The 24,828-nt window shown below is 31.0% G+C and overlaps 1 protein-coding gene across 4 annotated transcripts in view; it reads left to right on the top strand.

Moving 5' to 3' along the window:
• ATRNL1 (attractin like 1) overlaps nucleotides 1-24,828 on the top strand; it is a 593,456-nt gene that overhangs the window by 185,803 nt on the left and 382,825 nt on the right. For all 4 annotated transcript variants that reach the window (XM_032490833.1, XM_032490832.1, XM_032490834.1 and 1 more), the window contains exons 20-21: nucleotides 4,240-4,333; nucleotides 16,089-16,141. In XM_032490833.1, coding sequence (XP_032346724.1) covers nucleotides 4,240-4,333; nucleotides 16,089-16,141 — 147 coding nt within the window. The remainder of the gene's footprint in view (nucleotides 1-4,239; nucleotides 4,334-16,088; nucleotides 16,142-24,828) is intronic.

The following is a 24,828-nucleotide window of genomic DNA, read 5'->3' as shown; positions in this document are numbered from 1 at the left end:
TGAAATTTAACAAGCATATATGGTCAAGAATGTTACATGTTACCTATATGTGCATAAGTTCATCCACACACAAATACATATTTTCTATCAAGAAGTTAAAAGAATCCCAGAATATAATTCCTTACTACTTATTAGATGTATGAATGTGGACAAGTTTTTTTCATTTCTTTGAAGCTGTTCCTCTATCAGATGAATATAATACATACGGTGTAAAGATTAAATAGGTAATGCATGTGAAAATACTTCAGAAATAGTACAGTCATATACAGTTGCAAAATATTGTTCTTATAATTAACATCCTTCGTATCTTGTATTTTTAACAATACTCAACAACTTTTTTCAGATGATTTGATTCATTGATTAATAACTATTCAAAGCATTCTTTAAAAATAATCTCATTGCAAACAATGCAGATTTATAAAGAGATATCAAAAAATTCAATAAATTGGAATTTAAGAATTTGAACTTGAGGCAAGTAGTAATTTTTGGTGGTAGACTGAATATGGGAAAAAACACCTGGTACTTTATTTGGTATTAATATTTGCTTTGTGGATAGATTCTAATAATATGTGTCATTTTTGCCTCATCTATATAGGGTGTTAATATTTTGCCCTATTATTTTAGATACGTGAAAACTTCAAATTGAAGAAATATAGTATAAGGACTCAAATTTAGAGGGTTTTTAAAATTTTAATGATAGTCATTATGGGTATTCAAGAAATTTATCTTGCTAGAGTAAAAAAATGAAATATGACTAAAGTTATTTTATCAAAGCTAAACTGAAGATATTAAAAATACCATGCCAGAAGAGTTGGGTTGAAATTTTTTTTGGTCAGAATCTTTCAAATTTTTAACTATATTCTGTCAAAAAAAAATTCCAAACCTTGTTTGTTTTAAATGAGATTTTAGTTTTTAACGTTCAATCAGAATTTAAAACTGTCAAATTATGTGACTCCAGCTTTGTGATTATAGATCTGGGATTGGCCATTTTTTTTCCCTATAACGGGTCAGAGAGTAAATATTTTGTTTTTTTGTGGCCCAGGTATGATTGTTGCTGTTGCTGCTGCCTTGTCCTGCTCCTCCTCTTTTTCTTCCAGCTTTTCCTCCTCCTCCATCTTCACAGTCCTTTGAAAATGTAAAAACCATTCTTAGCTTATGGGACATCCAAAAATAGGCAATGAGGACTTGGCCTCACAGATATAGTTCACTGACCCTTAGAACAGATGGTTAGAGTTTCTTCTTATGTTTGAATATGTTACATGGCTTTGGATTATAAAATATAAATCTTATAGCCCTCTTGGCACTTTATGTAAATCCTTGGAACAGTACCAGTTACTTCATGGTTCAGTCCTTAAGTTCTAGATTTTTGTTGACACTCATTTTCATCAGAATAGTTCTAAATTAGTGCCTTTCACCCAAAAGCATTCAACAAATCCAGGAACAGTGGCTGAATAATTGAGCTTTACTGTACTTTATTTATTGGGGAAAGAATCATTTTTAGTTTTTCATTTGGTGTTTGTTTAGGCAAGTCGAGTTTGCCCAGTATCCTGAGTAGACAGTGTAATCTCCGTAAGTGAAATGACCTATTTTAAATTATGAGAACTATCATTTTTCCAATAGAAAAAAAAGTCATACTCTCAACAACAGGTCAATACATGGCAATAGTTGTAATTTTTGAGTTTTTAGTGAGAAAAATCATATTGCTAAGATATTATTGATATCAGCATTTCATATTTATTTATAGTGAAAAGAAGCAGCTATGCTGTCTCCTCTTTTCATAAGCCACATATGATGAAAATTTGGGTTTAGAGCTGTAAATAAAAAGAATTAGGTTTGAAGAATAAAATTTTAATAAGTCATGTGGCTATTTGAACATTTGCCTTTGCCAGAATTATTCCTATGTTTGAAACCTAATGTGTAACATATCTACTAAATACCAAGTATTAATTATGCTGAAAGTATACAAAGGAAAGTAAATGGATGCAATCCCCTAACTCCCAGATGTTGTTGTTTATGTGTTTGACAGATAGCAATGGTGTAGCAATGAAAGGACCTGGGCACACAGACTGACTTTGAAACAAGTATTACCACTGACTCCTTTTTGGTTTCATGTTTCTAAACCATAGTCTTTATATACAACTCGTTTGAATAACTCTTATAGCATTTTTTTTTCTGTCCTTATTGTTTAGTTTTTGTTATAAGTTGATATTGCAACTTCATATTATAGGGGAACAGAAGTATCATATAACCATGTAATGTTCCTCTAGGCTATAAAATCATCATCATATAAAATTTGCCAAACAAAAAGCCACCATATGATGATTTTATAGGTGCTTATTCAGCATAAAAAGATAACCTCAAATGCTGACGACAGAATAATTTCAACACTGTCATGAAGTATAAATTTTTAACAATTGAGTTTAAAATACATTTGTGTCATTTTAGCCTGAAGTTCAGCACCACAAGGGAATTCTCTCAAAATGAGTTTACATTAAAAGGTGTTTTAAAATAATTTTTTTCTGTCTCAGAAATTATTAAAGCTACTATACAATGATAATTCTTTGAAGAAACTCTGCAAGTGTAACTATTACCTAGTTCTGCCATAAAGGATAAATAAAAGGTTTTCCCAAGTTTTTAAATATTAAAGTGTATCATTTGTTTTTCTAGTGAAGTTTTGAATACATGATAGTATTAATATGAAACTGCAAGTTAATATTAAAAGATATCATGGTATATTCATGAAGTTACAGTTATTAATATGTGAGTCCCTTTATTGCTCATGATAATTTCGTTTATTCCTTGCATTTCTACACCTTATCATTCATTTCTGTAATTCTCTTGTATTGTGTTTCCATAGTTAATTATACAAACTTAAGGGAAAATTATGCTAATTTATTTAAATATTCTTTGTGAAAAAAAATTCACTTCTATGTAGAAATCTCTTCTAGGAAAAAACATATGGTTCTAAACATAATTCCTATGGATATATAGTGGTATATGTATTTACTTTAATTAGTGGTATATATTTTTAATACAAATAATCATAAACAGTTAATGGGAAGCTTAGAATTCTATTTTGATCTAAGCCAGTGATTCATTAGCTTATTTTTAAATGTGTATGAAAGTCAGGAAAAGGCCACCTCATTTCATTTTTATCACTAGGATGGTTTAACTAGCTGGTGATGTGCAGGAACATAGTAGTTCTTATGAGAGGTTTTTGAAAGGGCTAATGACATGATCAGCCTTATCTCTATAGAATTTGTCTCAGGATTGGAGAATGGGTTGTATACGTACTGAAGTCAGAAAGATCAGTTATGTGATTGTATTGGTGTCAGTAATAGAACCGAGTGACAGGGCTTGAATGCTGGCTATCACAATAGAAAGGAGGGTCAGATACTAGAAAGACTGCATAGAGTAACTAGAACTTACTAGCTGATTCAGTGTTGGGCACAGTAAAGTGTGGGGTTCATGTACTAAATAATTGAAATGCTAGTCTTTAACAAAAGAATGCAAAGTAAGAAAATGAAATGAGTTCATATGAACCCAATTGACTGCGTGTAATTATTATACTATGGAATGTTTCAGGTAGTATTCTGAAATACTAAAACTGAGAATGATCTCAGAAGTTTAAAAGGTTGATTTTAGGGCAAATAAACATGCCTTTTTACAAAATGCATAAGTATATTTTTATTGTTGGCAATGATAATAGTAGGAGAAGTAATGGCTGCATTTATTAAGTGCTTGATATGTGTTAGGAATATAAAATACATTATCTCATTTAATTCTTACGTAAGTCCTGACTGCTCCTTTCTCCTTTTGAAAATGAAACTAAAGCTAGAGAGTTTACATAAATTACCCAAGGTTATGTAGCAGGTGATCATAGAGGTATGTTTTGAAACTGAGCTATTTGACTCCAAAGATCTTGTGCTCTTTGAAACTCATTTCATTAAGCAGATGGACCAAATTAGAAATGCCAAAAAATCCAGAGAAGGATGAGATAAATACTTGGATCCACACTAGACTTCAGGACACCCCAAAGGTTTAAAGAGTTTTACAAAATTTTTAAATAAGTGCACCTACTTCCCTTTAATTAAAAATAACATATGAAAACCCTAGTTTTTAGCTGACAAGAGGAGAATTGATGGTATTAAAATAAGATAGTAATAAAACCTTTCCTGAAATGTGATGCACGTGTTTGTGATGGAGAATATTCAGTATCACTTTGGTTTTGACTTTCAGCTTGTACATGCAGTGGCCATGCAAATACTTGTCATATGCACACAGGAAAATGTTTCTGCACAACTAAAGGAATAAAAGGTGATCAATGCCAATTGTAAGTAAAAATGACTTTTTAGAACTTTTGTGGGTTGAATTCTTGCTGTAGAACTAATTGTTACAGGTTTTCCTTTTTAAGTTTAGTGTTGTGTTAATTAAGTAACCAGTAGGATTGTAAGGTGTGTTTACTTTGCATTTTATTAATTTTCATAAAAAATAAAGCTTTTAAAATGACAATTTTGTGGAGGCTTCAAAACAGAGCCTATAAAATGTATTTGTCTTTTGGTATCTCTGAGAAAAAGAAACATTCTTATTTTTTCTGGAAGAATATCTTAAATATCAAGTCTACATTGTTATCTTTGTAATTTTCCTCTACATCTTGTTAAACAGCTCAAGTCCAGTGTTTCTAAGCCTTTCTTCCTTTTGAATCTTTTATTATTAATTCTGATCATTATATTAATTTAGGCCTTTCAAGTGGTTTCTTATTCTTTTCTTCTTTTTCTTTGTTATTTCATTAGACATGAACCTACTCTTGTTGTTACTCTGCTCTCAGTAGCTTTATGAGTGGTTTTTGTCTTTTAATAATTTAGCTTGTTCTCAAGATTTATTCTCCCCCATCCAAAATAAGTAACTTTGAAAAGTAGTTTCCTGTTATTTAAATGTTTTACTTATATACTTCATGTATTAAAATTGTTTTTATAGTTTTGAATTGTATATATGCAAACGTGTGTTTGTGTTAGATATAATATGCTTTATCTAGCATAAACTCTAAATTCCAACTTAATAATTGTATAATTATTTTAAAAATTAATAAAGGATTCTCCAAAATTATGTATAAAATTTTTTATCCAAAGAAGTCTGTTAGCCATGGAAAATGATCTGTTTGTTTCTTCTGAGAACATTTGTAAGAATACAGTTTATAATACATATACCATACAAAGTATATATTGATTCTTAAGTTATCAGTAAGGCTTCCCCTCAACAGTAGGCTCTTAGTAGTTAAGTTCTGAGGGAGTCAACCTTTATACATGGATTTTTGAATGTTCAGGGGGTTGGTGCCCCTAACCCTTGCATATTTTAATGATCAATTATACAAGGACAAACCACAAGAAACACAAACACGTGGAGTATAAACAACATACTACCAAACAACCAATGAGTCAACAAAATATTCAAAGAGGAAATCAGAAAACACCTGCAGACAAATGAAAATGGAAATACAATGATCCAAAAATCTATGAGTTATAGCAAAAACAGCTCTAAGAGGAAAGATTATAGTGATACAAGCCTATCTCAGAAGGCAAAAAAACTCAAATAAACAGTCTAACCTTAGTCCTATAAGAAGTAGAAAAAGAAGAACAAACAAAACCTATAGTTGGTAGAAGTAAATAAACAATACAGATCAGAGCATAAAAAAATAAAATAGAGACTAAAATAAATAGTAGAAAATATCAATGAAACTAAAAGCTGGTTCTTTGAGAAGATAAACCAAACTGGTAAACTTGTAGCCAGAATCAGCAAGAAAAAAAAGGGAGAGGGCCAGTATAAATAAAGTCAGAAACGAAAGAAGGAAAGTTTACAACTCACACCAAGAAAAAAAAAATCAAAGGATCATAAGATATGACTGTGAACAATTTTATGCTAGTATAACGGACAACTTAGAAGAAATGGATAAATTCCTAGAAATGTACAGTCTCCCAAGAGTGGATCTGAAAGAAGTAGAAAATATGAAAAGACTTGCTACTAGTAATGAAATTGAATCAGTAATCAAAAAACTTTCAACAACCAAAAGTCCAGGACCAGAGCTATACAGGTGTATTCTATAAAACATTTAAAGAAGAGTTAACCCTTATCCTTCTTAAACTGTTCCAGAAAATTGAAGAGGAATGAACTCTTCCAAACTCTTTTCTACAAAGCCAGCATCATCCTGATAACAAAATCAGACACACACACACACACACAAAATTAATCACTATTCAGATTGTATTTTTAATGTGAAATAGTTTCTAAATTATCAGTGATTTCAATTTTTATTCTATTTTGAACCAATAATTATTTTTAGGTTGCTTTCTTAATTTCAAAGATTTTAAATTGTTATTTTTTAAAAAACTCTTCATTGACTTGTTTTGTAAATCTAGTTTTTTTTAGACTTTATTTTTTAAAGCAGTTTTAGATTCACAGCAATGTCAGAATTATCAGAAGATACAGAAATTTCCCATATACCCCTTACTCCATAGATGCATAGCTTCTCCCATTATCTATTTCCCTTACCAGAGTGATGTGTTTGTTACAATTTATGAACCTTAATTTAACATATCATTTTCATCAGAAGTCCAGAGTTTACATTAGGGTTGACTCTTGGTGTTGTGCATTCTGTGGGTTTTGACAAATGTGTGATGGCATGTATTCATTATTATAGTATCACATGCTTTAACTGCCCTGGAAATCTTTGGTGCTTCTCTTGTTTATCCTCCCGTCTCCCCTAACTCCTGGCAACTACTGATTTGTACTGTTGCTGTAGTTTTGCTTTTTCCAAAATGTCAGATAATTGGAATCATACACTATATAGCCTTCTCAGAATTTCTCCTTTCACTTCATGATATACATTTAAGTTTCCTCCATGTCTTTTCATGGCTTGATTGTTTATTTCTTTTTAGAGCTGAATAACATTCCATCATGTAGATGTACCACAGTTTATTTATCCATTTACCTCCTGGAGGACATCTTGGTTACTTCCAAATTTTAGCAATTATGAATAAAACTGCTATCAACAACCATATGTAGGCTTTTATGTGCACATAGTTTTCAGTTTCTTTGGGTCAATACCAAAGAGTGCAATTGCTGGATCGTATGGTAACAGTATGTTTAATTTTGTAAGAAACTGCCAAAATATCTTTGAAAGTGGCTGTACCATTTTTCATTTCCACCAGCAATGACTGAGAGTTCCTGTTGCTCCACATTTCACATACTTGTCAGCATTTCGTGTTGTCACTGTCCTGGACTTTGGCCATTCCAATAAGTGTATAGTGGTATTTCATTGTTGTTTTAATTTGAATTTCCCTGATGACATGCAGTGTGCAGTATCTTTTCATTTTCTTATTTTCTGTCTTCTTTGGTGAGGACAGTTAGGATCTTTGGCCCATTTTTAAATTGGGATATTTGTTTTCTTGCTGTTGAATTTTAACAGTTCTTTATATATTTTGGATAACAGTTTTATCAGATGTGTTTTTTGCAAATATTTTCTCTTCATCTATTGCTCTATTCTTTTATGTCTAGTTTCTTTCACTTAATATAATGTGTTGATATTCATTCAAGTTCTCACATCCATATAGCTATAATTTGATGCTTTTCAATGCTGTAGAGTATTTCATTGTATGATTATACCACACTTCTTTTAATTGCTCTCTTATTTTCCAATTTGATAATTGTAGTCTTTTTTTTTTTTTTTGCCATTGCAATTAATGTGCTTATGAGTATCCTTCTGTATGTCTCCTGGTTCACAAGTGCATACATTTTTGATAGGTATGTGTTGGGTATCCATATTTTCAATTTTAGAGAATTAACTTTTTATAAAATTGTTATATGAAATAATATTCCTTTCCAGGCTGTACACTCTACACTTTTGACAATACTTGGTGTTATAAGACATTTTAAATTTAAAGATTCTGATGGATGTATAATTGATACGTTGCAACTTGAATTTGCATTTTCTTAAGAACTAAAGTGATTCTTTAGTTCTTAAAGGTTTAATGTTTAATCTTTAAAGAGTTTTATATATTTAATCATCAGTTGAACTCCTCTTTCATGAAACAGTGCTCTTCTAAGTTTCCTGTGATTTCTTCTACTGTGGTCTCTTTTTCTTAATCATTTGTAATAATGCTTTATACATTCTGATGCATCTTTTATTGATGTTATGTGTGGTAAATGGCACTTTGTAGTTTGGGTTTTCACACTGTTGCGTATGTCTTTGATGAAGAGAAGTTATTAATTTTAACATACTCCAATACATGAGTCTTTTCCATATGGTTAGTGCCTTGGGGGGGGCAGTTCTTTTAAAAACTTCCTTGTCGTCTCCTGTATTAAGTAATATCACCAATATCACCAGGTGATTTTAGATTTTTCTTTGTGGAAGAGTTTTAATTATTTCTTTAAAATAAGATACAAGCTACTGAATTTCTTTAAAAGTAATAAATTATTCAAATTTTTATTTTCTTCTTATGTCTTTTATTCTTTGGCTTTAAATTTTTTTTTCCTTTTTGTCTTACCAGTTACTTTGATGTGCTTAGTTATTGTTGTTACTTTTAAATTTATCATGTTGGGTGTTTCAGAAAGTTCAGCCAGTACCTGTCAAATGTTGCTTTTCCTCCAATCTCCCTGTCTTCTGCTTTAAGACTCCAGTAACACCATAACTTTTATGTCTTTTTCATATTTTTCACTCTCTCCTGACCTATTTTTTAAATTTACTCTTCTTTATTCCAGTGTGTCTAATTTGCTATTAACCTCATCCATTCAGTTTTTAATTTGGTTATTGCATTTTCATTTGATGGTTTTTATATTTTTCATTTTTTCATACTAAATTCTTATTCTTAATCTGTTATAGTTTCTAATTTGCCTTTTGTAGGTTTACAAAATTTGGGCAAGTTTTTAATCTTGTCCATTATCTCCTCCAATATAATAGTTATTTTAAAGCCTGTGGCTTTTCCTAGATAATATCTAAATTCCTTGGCTCTGTTTCCATCATCCTTTATTTCTGCTGGTATCTTTATCTTGCTTCCTTATCTATTTCCATGACTGGTTATTTTTTATTTTGTACTGAAACCATATTTTCAAAATATATCTATAGATAATTTGATACAGTGAATTAAATCTGAAGAGAATTTAATTCTGCTATGTGCCTGAGGGCATAGTACCTTAATCACTTTTAGGGATGAAGGTGTTCAAAGCAGATCTGCAGTCTCTGGAAGGCCTTTTTATGCCCTTGCTCCTAAGGTTACACTCTGATACTTAGCTCACCAACCTTTGGTGGGCCTAGACTCCATTGGTTTTTCCTGTGCTGTTCCCATTCATAATTGAGGATAAGAGGATCCCGCAAATGATTGGCCATCCTGGGATTCCATCCTTCTTGCATCCTGGCCTGGTAATTTTTCACTCTTTTTGCTCTCCAATGCTTTTAAGCATTAAAAAATGAAATCTACTGTTTTTAGTAGTCTTCAATTACCTCATTAGTTCTACTTATTATTATTGGGCTCTGAAATACATAAGTAGCCTTATAATTTTAGAACCCGCACCTCCTATGCTATCAGGATTTACCATACCTTCATGTCTGAATTTTATTTAATTTTTTTATGATACATTGTCTTTGAAGTGTGGTATCAATATTGATACTATGATACTACTTAATGTCATACTTTAGTTTGTATTATGTGATATGATTTTTATGGGTTTCTTTAGAGGAGAACAAAGCAAAAGCAAGTGTGTTTTATCCTGTGTATAATTTTCGTAATTTCTCATAAAGACACAAATTAATTTATCAGATTCTCAGCCATTTCAGATTATCTATTATGTTTCAAGTTTTTGGAGCAAGTAGATATCCTCCTTTTCTAGCTTCTGAGTGGAAACATTATATCTCATGATAAGATATATATATATATTTAATATTTAAATCAATAGGGACAAAATGAAATGCTATATTTTAGCACATAGAAGTTATTTTATGTTTTGTTTTTTCAAGAGTGATGTTTATAATGTAATGTGGTCATTTACATAAATGGTAACCATTATTTAGGTGACATGTAATGACAATATTTACTCTTTCAAAGTCTCTAATGAATATTTCAGCCTAAATCTGCTTTCTAAAAAGGTCTGACTGTTTGCTTAGTGGGAGTAGAGGATGATTATCTCTTTGCTTAGACACAGAAACACTTTGAAGTTATGTTTTAGACTTCTGAAGGCTTTTAATGTTTGTATCTAATCTTTATACAGAAATATTCTGAATTTTAAAAATATTACTCTGCTTACATATCAGAAATACTAATATAATTTGTATAATGTAACAAATACTAGTTTAAAGAATTATTTTTTATATCTGTTCTTTTCCCTTCATATTCTCTTTACCTCTTATAAACTGAGTTGAACTTGATCAAATACTTTAACTTCTTGAATTATTTATTACACAAATTAGGTTAGTACATGTCCATATCTCAAATAAATATATCAAAATATTTTATAATTAAAATTTACGTACAACAGAAATATGGTGGACAGACCCTAAGATGAGAAGCCATGATGTCTGCTTCTGATATTTACACACTATCATATAATCCCCTCTCCTTGAACGTGGTCATGATCTGTGACTTGCTTCTAAACCAGAAAATTAAGCAAAGGTGATAGGATATCACTTATATGATTTTGTTACATTATATAGTAAAGGTGGTGATATGTCACTTGCATGAATGTGCTTTAAGTCTGTGTCTTGCTTGAAGACTTGCTCTAGAGACTTTCTCCTTTGCTGGCCTTGAAGAAGTGAAACTGAAGGCATCCTCTAAGAGCTGAGGGCAGCCTCAGCCAACAGCAAGTAAAACACCAAGGCCCTCAGTTCCATAGCTGCAAGGAAATCAATCCTGCCAACGCCCTGAGGGAGCTTAGAAGCATATACACCCCTAGTCAAGCGTCTGATGAGAACCTAACCCCAGCTGACACCTTGATTGGAGCCATGCAGTGAACCCCAGCTCCAGCTAATATCTTGATTACATCCCACTGAGTCTCTGAATAAGAGAAACCAGCTCTGCTATGTTCAGACCCCTGACCCACAAAAACTGTGAGGTGATAAATATATATTGATTAAACCACTAAGTTTGTGGTAATTTAGCAATAGGTAACTAATACAAGTATATCCAACTGCTCTTTTATTTTGTTTATTGAATTATGTATTTGTGGACTAAATATTTACATAATACACACTTACGTGCTTTCAGAGTTTCCCAGCCATGAAGGGAATCTCTTCTTTGAGAGAAGATATACTTTTTGGAATTGGTATAATGATTTCAACAATGCAAATTAAAACTCTTCTAAAAATAGACTATCTAGAAAGAAATTTTACTTTTGTGTTATTAAACATGGTGTATTACAGAATAAAACATAGTTTAAAACATTTTTATTAATCTGATTATTTTACATTCATGTGTGAAAAATTGCTTTAAGAAAAAATTTAGAATTTGCTTTGTTTATATTGCTCTCTTTTTGTTGAAAATAGTTGTTTGTGAGGTCCTCCATTCTGATTTTTTAACTTGCATTTATTTATGAGGTCTGTATTGAAATTGATAGATGATAATCTTGCTTCTAGATCACATTATATAGGTTACATGAAAATCTATAATGACTGATGAACGTTTCAATATATCAGCTGATTATATTTATAACAGATTAGCACAAATGATTTTACCAACTGATCTTGGCATGTAAGAGATGAAATGGGAATATCATTGGTTTGTGTAGCACAGCATTGAATATAGTGATACATTTACACATACATTTTATACATTTATAAATTTATACATAACTACATTTATCTGAGATTTTAGTCAATTCATCCCTTGTAAGGAAAATATTTTCCCATGTGTGGTGACTGCTATTAGAATGCATTTAGTAGTCTGTTGTTAGAGGTATGACAAATAGATCCAAATTCTTTTTCCTTTTTTTTTTGAGTGAATTAGACATGAGAGAAATTTATCTGATAGGACATGACATATCTATGACATGAAAAAATTGATTATTCTTGCCTGATCTCAATCTTTACTATGATGATTACTAACTCACATGCTCCCTCTGCATTTACCTATCGGTCCTCAGAACCATTTATTTATCTATTTACTGTTGATATGAACTCATGGATTCCTGTTTTCCCCTATGGTTCATAATTCACTGCTCTACCTAATCATTTGGCATTTGGTCAGTGGGAGCTACTTTAAGCTGGTTCTTTGTGTTTTTATGACATGTACCTGTTATTTTGGAAACACGTCTTCACTTTTGATACAAGGTGTTATACGCTCCTCTTGTCTGTCCTGCCTCATAATCAGCTTTTTTTCTTTTTTGTAGAGTTTTTTTTTTTTTTATTGTAAGGGAGAATCATATTAGAGACCAGTATCTTGGTGCCACTTAAATGTTCTTTGTTACTGAGGTGTCTTTCCTTAGTGCCCTTTTCAGTGAACAGAGCTAGAGAATAATTAAAATAAATAGACATAAGTACATATATATGAAGTATATACATACATTTAAATTTGTACATATGCATGCATATACACATACATTACAAAGCATTACTTCCTACTCAGACTTCTGATTTCAGCCCATCCCCACAAGGTTCTTTTGGGCCTTCTCCAGTTCAGTGTTTCTGTGTCTCTTCTTCCTCAGTGTAAACACTGGTTTCCAATGACATTAACACATTCCTTATTTGTTCAATTCTATAATGCATTTAAAATATTTTCAGAATTGCTTTGTCTGTATTACTTTAATAAACAAACGTACTGAAAAGATTTCAAAGTTTGATTTCACTTTTTTTTTCTCTATCTCATCTTACCCAAGATTGAGAGAATATATAGTCAAAAATTGCATTCATAAGTTACTTGAAACTGTCTCTTCCTCCCTCCTTCCCTCCTTCCTTCCTCCTTTCCTCTCTCTTCCTCTCCCTTCCTTCTTCCTTTCCTCCCCACCTGTCTTATCCTCCCCTCCTCCCCATTTCCTTTCTCTTTGGCATGGCTGTATAATATTTATTTGAAATTCATTAAGTTTGTTTCCTTCACTTTACTTTGTGTTTTAAGTTTTTTTTTTTTCCATTCCCATTCTTAGTGGTTTAATATAGTTTTTTGAGAATATGTTAAACAGTAACATTCTTTCAAAAGACAAAAGTATTAAAAAATACACAGAGAAGGATTACTCCTGATTTCCACCTTTCTCCTCCAGTAGGTAATCAAACTTCTTTGTTTTCTGGTTTATCTTTCCTGTGTTTCTTTTTGTAAAGGTAAAACCATTTAAATGACTTTATGTGTCTTTATACACACATACACACACATACACATACATTCATTCTTTTCCTTCTTACACAAAGGGTGACATAATGTAGACACACATCTATATCAAGTCATAAAGGTCTTTATCATCTTTTTGTTTGGTTTTGTTTACAGGTGCATAGTACTGCATTGTACATTTACCCTAGTCATCAAAATACTGCTTTTATCATATACTAGATTTTTAGTTAATGATAGTTAAGCCTGTTTCTGGAATTTCTCTTCTGTACCGTTGGTCTTTTTATTGATGTACTAATATCACACTATTTTAATTATATAGACTTTGAGTATATTTTGATGTCTTTTAAGTTTAGCTCCCCTCAAAGCTCTTCCTTTTCATTGTTTTTTCCCTAGCTATTCTTGTATGTTTATATGTGCATTTGAACATTAAGATCAACTTTTCTATTTCCTTTAAAGCTCATTAAAATTTTAATTAGATCAAATTAAGCATTATCTTTGAAATTAACAGCCTGCCTGGTAATACTGAGATGTCTTTCAATTTATTTATACCTACTTTTGTGTTTTTTAGGCTTAATTTTATGCCTAAAATTCCATTATGTTTCCTTTGCAATTATTTGTTTCCTTAGTTGTTTGTAACCACTGATGATTCTTTAAATGATACCTGAAATTAAAATACCAAAAAATTGTTGTTTAAACTCAACTCATAATTATATATTTTGAAAATATTTCTATACATCCAAAATTCTCCCCATAATTATTGATTAATATAAAATATTTTAGAAACTGTTTGTTTCTAATATGCTTTTTTGAGTTTGAAAATGTAAAAGAGCATATTATTTTTATATTGGATACCTTCAAGGACTCTGTAAAGCCTTTGAGTTTAATCCTTAATAAGGTGGTGTTAATTCCTTATTTCTGTTAAAATTCTGATCTTGAGTCATGAAAGCCAGCAAAAGTTACTTCTAAAACAAGGACATATAATTTCATCTTTCTGAGAAAATATGTGCTTTGGAGAAAATAAAATTTTAAGTATCCTTTGTAAAAATTATATTATGTTGAAGATAAACATATTACAGTAATTTCTAGTCCAATATGATATTATATAATTTGAATAAACTAAATAACATTAACAAAAATAAAAACTGTATAACTTCCACATTGGAAAATAGGTTTGTATCTGGAGCTCTTAAAATCAGTTCATAGATAATTAAAAAGTACTTGAAGTCCCTTGTACTTTGTCAAAGTTAGTCATCTTACATTGCTGTGGGAACTTGAAAGTCATCTCTTTAGGCACTAAGATATGCAGGGAATATAATGCATAACAATGCAAGGAATATTATGTTGTGTGTTTTCTTATTCTAAAAGTAGTGTTGAGATACTCCTTTGCAACAAGTTAAGTTTACTTTTTGTGACAGAAAAAGGAATGATAACAGTATTGTCAGTCCTTTAGTGCTATGTATATACTTGGTACAAAGTGATAGAATTTAAATTTAAGGAGGTGACTCTAAAGAAAGGAACAATAGTATAGAAATGGTTTAAGTTCTCAAGTGATCAACCCAGCAATAATGAGTATGATCGTTTTCTTAAGGTAGAAAACTACTATATACCACACGTTTAAAAAGTGGCTTTTGGAGAAGTCACAGAAAACCTAGGCCCCAAATTTCCTTCGTTTCATAAAGAGTAAGTTGGCGGTATAAACGGCTATCGTATTTCTACTTTAATTTTGTAGTTAGTATAGAAAAAGATTTACTCTTCAACTCTTTTTTTTTTTTTGCATGGATACAAAAAACTAGTAAGTGCATGGCTGAAAAATACATTCAGACTGTAACTTGATTACTTTATTACTCTCAACTTCATTAATTAAAATATATATTTATTAAAAATCATTCCTCAGTTCTAATTAACTCAGCTAAAACTAAAGACATTTTTGGAAGAAATTCCTCACCTTTTAAAATTCTACATATAATTTAAATATTGTCACTTTATTCCATTACCCTGGTGTATATATTTTATAATTATTAAATTTGGAGGGCATTCCAAGAAGTAGCACTATGCAAAACCAAGCTATATCCCTGTTAGGCACTAATTTGTCATTTTAATTGAATTCTGGAAGTAGGGATTGAAAAATATGAACTTCAGAGATTTTGAAAATACTTACTATTTTCTCCACTCCTATAGTTAACCATACTTTTGAAGAATTTAATATAACTTGGAATTTATGAGTTTGAATTCACGTATCTTCTTTCATTTTGTTATAATCTGTTTACATGAATGCAGAGTTTGAGCTGCTGAATTTAGGTTTGGATGATTTAAAGGAAATTGATCTCCATTATGCAATTGAGGAGATCTTTTTAAAATACAGATCCATTGATGCAGAAACTGGGGAAAGACACAGTAATTTTAAAGATTACCAGAAGTAAGAAAATTATGTGGATTTATGAATTCCCACAATTTTCTTCCCTTACCTAAAATTGTCTTTGTATCCTCAGCCAGGCTTGAAAATTCTTCCTCATGTTACTAAGAAAGAGGACATACCCTAAAATTTATAACTTTATCCCATCTGCCTTGCAGCATTCCGTATATTCCTCTCATATGTTTGCTGTTTTTCACTTATTTCTTCTCTCATGCTCATAAACATTAACTGCAAAGATTTATTTTTAAAACTTTAATTAATAGTATAGTTTTTAAGATGTTTTAATGTAGAGTTTAATTACATTTTTGCTTAAAGAAAAATTTAAAACTTTTGAATATTGTTGTTTAACAGTAAATGAACTTTTTGTATTTCTATAGATGTGACTCTGAAAATCGCTATGTTGGTAATCCACTTAGAGGAACATGTTATTGTAAGTACTTACATATTTTTATTTTAAATAGTTGGTTTGTATTATTAGTTTCAGGTGATTTTGCAGGTAATAAAATTCATTTTGTATAACTGATGTTGTCATTAGTATGTTACCATTTGTCTTTTTTAAATCTTGGATCTCCATATATGTTACTAAGAAAGGCAATGCCTTTTGCTATATTCTCTAGTTGCAGTTGGTGCATTTTTTTCTATCCTAAGAATAAAACAGCAATAGATCTTATTCAGAGCATGCGACAAAATATTGAACTTGAGTGAACTCGGCTGGATTTTAATATAGACTTTTTCATTATGATGAAGTTTTGAACAAACAGAGTTTTGTGATAGATTTTTCTAGGTGGTAATTTTAGTTATTAGTAAAAAGCTGCACTGATTTTATACTGAAAGATTCTTTTATTGGATAATGATCATATGGCAGATGTATGTTTAACTTTTCAGAAACAACCAAACTATTTCTCAAATGGTTGTACTAGTTTACATATCCACCAGCAGTTTATGAGTTTTACTTCTTCCAAATCTCTTCTTATGGTTAGTCTTTTAACTTTTAGCCATTCTAGTTAGTGTGTAATGGTATCTAATTCTCATTTTATTTGCATTTCCCTAATAACTAATGATGTGAAGTATTTTTCATGTAATTATTTGCCATGTGTATAAGAGAAATTTTTTAATTTAGATGGAGTTTGATTTATCAGTTTTTTTTTTGAGTAATCTTAGCCTAAACTACGGTTACAAAGATTTTCCCCTATGTTATCTTCCAGAAGTTTTATATTTTTAGGTTTTCCATTTAATTTATAGTCCATTTTGAGGATTAACTCCATTTGTGTATATTTCAAGGGATGGACCAATGTTATTTTCATATGGATATTCAAATGTTTGAGCACCATTTCTTTAAAGATTATCCTTAAACCAATGAATTGCCTTTGTACCTCTCAAAAACATATAGTTATTCAATATGTGTATAAAACTATGTAAGACTATTTCTGGATTCTATTCTGTTCTGTTACTTTATCTGTGCATTTTTGTGTCAACGTAACACTTACGATTACTGTAGCTTTATAAGAAGTCTTGAAATGATGTAGTATTTACTCTCCAATTTTGTTCTTCCTTTTCAGAGTTGTTTTGGCATTTCCTATGTGTTTACATATGAATTTTAGAATCTGCTTGTTAAGTTTCCAAAGACACATGCTAGGATTTGGTTGAGAGTGTATTTAGTTTATAGATCAATTTTAAGAAAATTAGTAACTATACTGAGACTTTTGACCCAAGAACATAGTATATCTTTTTTTCTTAAGTATTCTTTAATTTATTCTCAGCAATATTTGGTAGTTTTTGCTGTGCAGATCTTTTGCAGTCAGATTTACTCCAACAAGTTTTATATTTTTGATGCTATTGTAAATAGTATCTTTAAATATTTCATTTCTGATTGTGTTTGTTATGTGCAACTACACTTGATTTTTATATTGATTTTGTATCCTTCAGTTTTACTAAACTCACTCTTTAGTTCTAGTACCTTTTTGTTTTTGTAGATTCCATCATACATACATCAATAATGTGTTCTGCAAATAATGGAATTTGATTACTTCCTTTTCTCTCTGAATGCCTTTTTTCCTCCCATATTGCATTGATACCTCTGGTATCATGTGAAAATGTGTGTGGTGGACATGCAAATATTTTTGTCTTGTTCCTGATCTTAGAGGGAAAGCTTCAGTCTTTTGCCATTAAGTATGATGTAGGTTTTTCCTAGATGTCTTTATCAGGTTGAGGAAATTCCCTTCTATTCCTACTTAGTTGAGTGTTTTTATCAAGAGTGGATATTTGCTTATGTCATACAGTTTTTCTACATCCATTGAGATGATCATAAGATGTTTCTATTTTACTTAATATAGTAATTTTAGTTTCGAAAATTAATGGATAGTATAACACTATATGGCTGTACCACATTTTTTTGGGTCCATTCAGCAGTTGATGGATATTGGGATTACCTCTAGGCTGTGGCTATTATCAAAAATGCTGATATGAATATTTAGATGGTCTTTGTGTACACATGTATTTTTATTTTTCTTGGGTTGATTTCTAGGAGTAGAATTGCTAGGTCATGTGATCTGATTGTGTTTAAGAAACTGCCAGATGATTTTATAGCATGGCTGTACCATTTTACATCCTTACTAGCAATTTATAAAGGTCTGTTTTTCCACATTCTCATCAAGACATTATCTGTCTTCTTGATTATAGCCATTCTAGAGTATGTGTAGTAGTATCTTGTGGTTTTAATGTGCATTTATCTTATGACTAGTAGTGTTGAGTTCAATTTCATGTGTTTGTGTCTTGAACATGTTTTGTTAGGTATGTAAAATACGAATCTCCTAATACTTTGTTGCTATTTCAAGTAGTATCTTCTAAAATTGCATTCTATATTTTATATATGTTCAATATGTAAGAATAAAATTCGTTTTAGTGCACTGGTCTGGTGTTCATCAACTTCAGTGAACTCTGCTGTCAATTCTAGTTGTTTATGGAGGATTGATTTTTAAATGCAGTGAATTATACTACAGGCAAATAAGGGCTGTCTTACTCCTCACTTTCCAGTCCCCTTGTTTTTTATCCCCTGATTGGGACGACAGGGGTCTCTCTTTCAGTGCTAAAAATATGATAGTAGTGGACATTACCAACAAGTAGCATTTGCTATAACTTATGGAATAGGCCCTGTATCAAGTTAAGAAAATTCCTGTCTCTATTGATGTGCTACAAGATTTCATCATGAATGACTTTTTTTTTTTTTTTTAACCTTGTTAAATGTGAAACTGCATTTACAGATTTTAATTAATTAAACATCTTTTCATTCTGGGGTAAACCAAACATAGTCATGGCATATTACTTTTGGGGTTACTGCTAAATAATATTTGTTTATATTTTATGTAGGATTATTTTCAGTATAAATGAATGCAGAGCATATTTGTATTTTTTAAGTAAAATGACCTAGACGGTAATGTTTAGCTTTTCTTTTCTAACTTCATATTGTGTAATTATGGTAATAGTTTTTAAAAAATGAATTTGACAAGATTGCTGTTTTATTATTATTTTTAAACTTTTTTTTTTAAAAGAATAGTTTAAAAAAATTAAGGGAACTTTAAAGATTAGCTAAATTCAACTAAGATCTCTGAGTCTGCTGCTTTTTTATTGGTAGTTTTTTTCCCATCTTTTTAAAAATCCATATTATAGCGTGAGCTTTTGGGTTTATTCATCCTTTTCTAGTTCATCAGTGTTAGGTTTTCTCTTTTAGTAATTTCTTCCTCTTATGTACTTTTTAACTGGTGTTTTTTTGCCTACATTTGGTCATTTGGTATAAGTTTTCTTATAAGCATTATTTTCTGCATAGTTTACGTTTCAATTTTTATCTTGTTTTTGTATATTATATAAGAATTTTCTTAATTTCAATTAAGTAAATCTTATTAAAACCATCTTTTATTTTCTAATTTTATTGAGAATGTGGCATAAAAAAAATCCCAAATCTAATTAAGATGTTTTTGTAGCCTTTGGGACACATGACAGTGTTTGGAGACATTTCTGTGTATCACAGCTATGCACAGGTTACGGGTCCCATGGGCATATAGTGGGTGAAGGCCAGGAGTGCTGCTAAAAGCCCTTCCGTGCACAGACAGCTCCTTAGGGTGAGAATTACCTGGCCCCAAATTGCAGTAGTGTTGGGGTTGAGAAGCCCTGATTTAGAGGTTTAATCTGGTTCCCGTATGGTTTTGGAGGAAACACTATTTCACATGTGGGTTTGTGTTCTTCACGTAGGAGAAGCACGTGATGCTTGCTAGTCTTTATATTCTTAGCAGACACTGATGTTTGGTGTTTAGATTGTAATTGATTAGATGTTACAGACTGATTTTTTTTAGCCCCTTCTTTATTTCCTGTTTGGAATCCTTATGAAAAAACGAATTTCTTCTCACCAGATATTTGCTTACTCGTTGCTGTAGTCATGTACGAAAGGCATGATAGATGCTATGATCCTTTTTGTTTTTTAATTTACTAGTTTTCAAAATAAAGAACTGTTTGCTCAATATCTCCCAAAGGTGAAAGCTAGATTCGTTGTTTTTGCATCATGTGGTCATATACATATTTAATATGTTTTGATCTACTTGCAGTTACTATTCTTACTGACGCTTAAATTGTCTATTTTCTATGACTTTAAAATTATCCTTATTGTCTATATTTTCCACATTCATTTTGTTTTTCTTCTCTCAAACATCTTGTATATTATGGGGACATATTTTTATCTGATTTTTTAAAATTAGAAATTCTTGTTTGATTCTTCTTGAATCTTTAGCTTTTATTGTGTCCCCAAAGAGTAACTAGTTGTAATTATGGACACAAATAAATTATGACCCACTTTTTAGAAATAACAAATATACTAATATTTAAGCCTTTTATATTTGAGACTAAGCTGGTCTCTGGATTTTTCTTCTGGATCAGTGGTATCCAAAATTCATATGAGCCACGTGTGTAATTCAAAATTTCCTGCTAGCTACATCACAAAAGTCAAAGTAAACAGGTGAAATCAACTATAATAATATATTTCATTTAACTCAGCATATCTAAAATGTCATTTTAACATGTAACAGTATAAAAAAATCATCAATGACGTCTTTTTTTTCTTTTTCAGTTTTTCTTCAAGCACAGTGTTTGAAATATAGTTTGTATTCTATCATTATGGCAGTCCCAATTCAAATCAGTCACACTTCAGTTACTCAGTAGGTACATGTGAATAGTGGCTACTGTACTGGACTGCTCATCTGTTACAGAGGACTCCCACCCTCTTTTAAAAATGTTAAAGGAACAGTCATGAAGCACTAGATGGCAGTCTTGCCATTTGTTATGAGATCTTAAACTTCATAACATTTAAAGGAAATGGCGTTAAAAAAAAAAAAAAAGAAAAGGTCAGTAGTTCTCGTAATAGTGTTAATGGAAACTATTCTGATTTAAAAGATTAGACTGAAATTTAAAGTGCAGGTCCATATTGTAACTTGAAGCAATTGAGTGCATGGTGGTATTAACTTAATTGAAAGTAATACTCCAGCAGTTGTACTGTCTTCATAGTTTTTCAATCTTCAGTTTAAAACCCCAATCCAAATGTAGTAGATAGCTCTTCTGTATCACGTGGAGGAAAGAAAGTTTCTAGCAATGATGCCTAATTTGGTTGACTCTGGTAAACACTGAATAACAATTTATCTTGGCAAATATAAAAAGCAGTAGTCACAAAGTATTATAGTTTCTTTTTTCTTGAATTCTTTCTTTTAAGTTACAATAACAATTATAAGAAAACCTTAAACACAAAATGAAAAACTGGACTATGAAAATGTTATGTACAGAATGTATTTCAATGAGTAGAAGCAGAGTACAGAAAATCGCTTACTGCAATCATCTACTTTATGCTCCTATTACACTAATTCTTCAAGTGCATGCAATGTCCAAACTGCCAATTATTGTATTTTCCAAGTAATCTAATATATTTGGGCTTTTTTCACCCTTTACTCTTTCAAAAATTACTGTTTTACACTTTGATTTTCTTTTATTGCTATTTAGAGTTCAAGATGCAATTATGTGACTAAGATAATACACTGCCTCATTTAAGAGTAATAAAATTAATTACTACTTTTATATTCAGTGCTCACTTCTGCCGCCTATCACATATTCGCTTAGTTTATATTACTAAAATAAATTTATCCAGTCATCTCACTGTAAACCCTTTAATTATTATTGACTTATTTAATTAATGGTTATGTCATACTGAAAGACATTGTTTATTGGCATACATTTATTGGATTTGATTTCTTTTCTTTTGTTTGATATATAATAGGTAATGCTTCTAGTAAGTGTTATTATAGCTGTAAATTAAAAAAATATCAATCTCAATCACTTAAAATGCTATGTCATACAAAACAAGAAAGCAATTAAAACTTGTGTTAATTTTATACTTAGTGTTAACTATTCTGTTTTGTTCTAAAACAGAATTTAAAAGTTTTCCTATTTTAAGCAAAATATATTCTACTTTCTTAGTTAATTGTTTATATGACTTTTTCACTGATAAATATAAATAGAATTCTAAATAGGGTTTGGCTGGTCCATCTGCAAGTAGAACAGAAGTGACCCTGATGAACACAGAGAATCTGAATTCTTATATTTCACAGACTGAAGACTTGATGGACTGATGATTATCTGACAAAACATAGATGCCTCATGGTTGGCATTTTAATCTTGTTCTTTGATTCATCAGTGTTTTTATTAAATCTTCTGAAGCTTATATCAGTATTTAAACATTTTTACTTCAAAATTGTTTAATATTTTAGTATGTTTCAAACTAAAGTACAATATAACACAATTACAAGAAATATTTGAGAGGAAAAAAGTGCTATTGAATTAATCTAGAAGAGAGATGAAAAACTTATTTGACTGCATATTTTTAAATAAAAGTGTTATTCTGGCTATGTAAGTGACACAGACTCACTGTAAAAATATTTAAACAAAACACAAAAAATTTAAGGAGGAAAACAAAACTGTCTGAAAACCTCCCAGCTGGGCTCCCAGGTGGATCCATGCAGTCTGCCCTCTGCACAAGTGCCGGCTGCAAGGAAGTGGGGCTGATCTCCAGTACTTAACTTTTCTTACTAAGCCCAGTGGCATGGCATGGGGATGCATCTGCCTTGCGCAAGGGTTAATAGCTCCTTATTGGTATAAAGATGCTGAGTGTGCATTTCTAAATGCTGAATGCATGCGTTTCTAAGTAAATTATGTCCTGAGAACGATTTTACATAAAAGTGGTGGTAACGTATATAATACTCTTATTCTGAACCACTTTTTCTTTTTTACAGATATATAGCTCATTATTTAGAAATATTTATTGAATAAAACTGGAAAACCACCTGATTTTAAAATGATGATAATACTAGTTAAACTTTATTGAGCACTTCCTGTGCTAGGCTAGTCTAAGCCGTTTATATTTATTAGATTATTTAATCCTCAAATGAGAAGGGTATACTTTTTATCCCCATTTTTTTATTTGAGGGAACAAAGGCAGAGAAAGTTTAATTCATCTGTATAAGATCACCCAGCTAGGAAATGTCAAAGCCAGTTTCAATCCAGGTCGTCTGAGTCTGTACCCACCTCTGGGTCTGTACCACCGACTCTTGACCACAGGTGGTAAAACTCGAACAACAAAAATTTGCACTATGTTTAGCCTAAGAGTTGTTTTTATGTGAATAAAATAAAAACACCATGTTAAAGAAAATCAAAACAGGACCTAAACAAATGAAAATTCAAACTTACTCAAATGAGAAGTCTTCATATGAAAATATCATACTTTAAAAGACTGATATATACATATAAATTTTATGCATTTCCAATTAGAATTTCATTCAGTTCAGGTTTTTGAAGGATATGCATGAATAAATTACATTAAATTTTATTTTAAAGAATACACTTTTAGAATATACAGTAAAATCATGAAAAGGAAGAAGAATGAGAAATCCCCGCCTGACGGATACCCAGACATACTGTGACTCTAACTGTATTGGTTCCTATTCTGGTATAAGAATCAATGAACAAAACAGAGTCCAGAATCAGATTCCTAAACATTTGGGAATTTATATGGCAGTCATTTTATTTTTATAAAGTTCTTAATGACTTAATCTGCTTGTTCTTAAATACCCCAAACTTTACCTAAGATCATGGCCTTTGCATTTACTGTATCCTCTGTCTCAGCTACTCCATCCCTAACCAATACTCTGCTTCTCCCTGAAGTGGACTCCCTTGGGTATCACAGTAACCTTTCTTCCCCCATCCTAACACTTACACAGAATGCAGTTATCTCACTTATTTGCTTACTTGAATGTGGATTTTCTTTACTCAGTAGAATGAAAGTCTCTGAACCCAGGACCTTCTCTTGTTGGAACCCATACTCAGAAAAGTCTGTGGCTTCTGGGTAGGCTCTCAGTAAATACATACTAGGAGGACACATATAAATTATTAATAAATAAATGAATACACATGCATTGTGGCTGTGTGGGCACGTATTTTTACCGATAGGGTATTTGACCAAAAATGTTTGGAGATCATGTTAAAGTCTATCAAGTAAAAGTTGCTTTACCTTTATTTTTTAATTTATTTTCATAAAGTAGTACCATTCATCATTGGAAAGCTTTAAGCATCAGCCATTCATTTGAATAAAAATGAGCTTCAGTCTTTATTTTTCTACTTAGTCTATGGAACATTTGCTTCAAATAAAACCTAAGCATATTTCCATATGTCATTGCAGATTAATGGAAGGTTTAGCTACTTGGAGATACTAAGAAGTAAAGGAAGGTGGCTTCTGAAGAGATCATGGTATATTATATGAGAACCACTAGAATCATTGATGTATAGGCATTGGTGATCACGGCCCATCCTCTCTTATTCATTGATGAAAAAAATAAGGCTCAGTGAGTTTAAGTGTATATCGTAGTCTACACAATCAGTCATTCAGAATGTGGATAATAACAAAGATTCTGTGCTTTTTCTGTGATGTTTTATCTAGGGAACATTGACGTTGCAAAATTCCTGCAACAGGTTTTACCTTTGGAATTATTCTAAATGTCCCAAGCTCAATAGAAATTCTTAATTAATAATTATAAG

This window comes from Camelus ferus, chromosome 11 (genome assembly GCF_009834535.1).
Source record: "Camelus ferus isolate YT-003-E chromosome 11, BCGSAC_Cfer_1.0, whole genome shotgun sequence".
In the NCBI taxonomy this organism is placed as follows: domain Eukaryota; kingdom Metazoa; phylum Chordata; class Mammalia; order Artiodactyla; family Camelidae; genus Camelus; species Camelus ferus.
The sequence above is the reverse complement of the archived record's forward strand: the minus strand, read 5'-3'. Positions and strand labels throughout refer to the sequence as shown.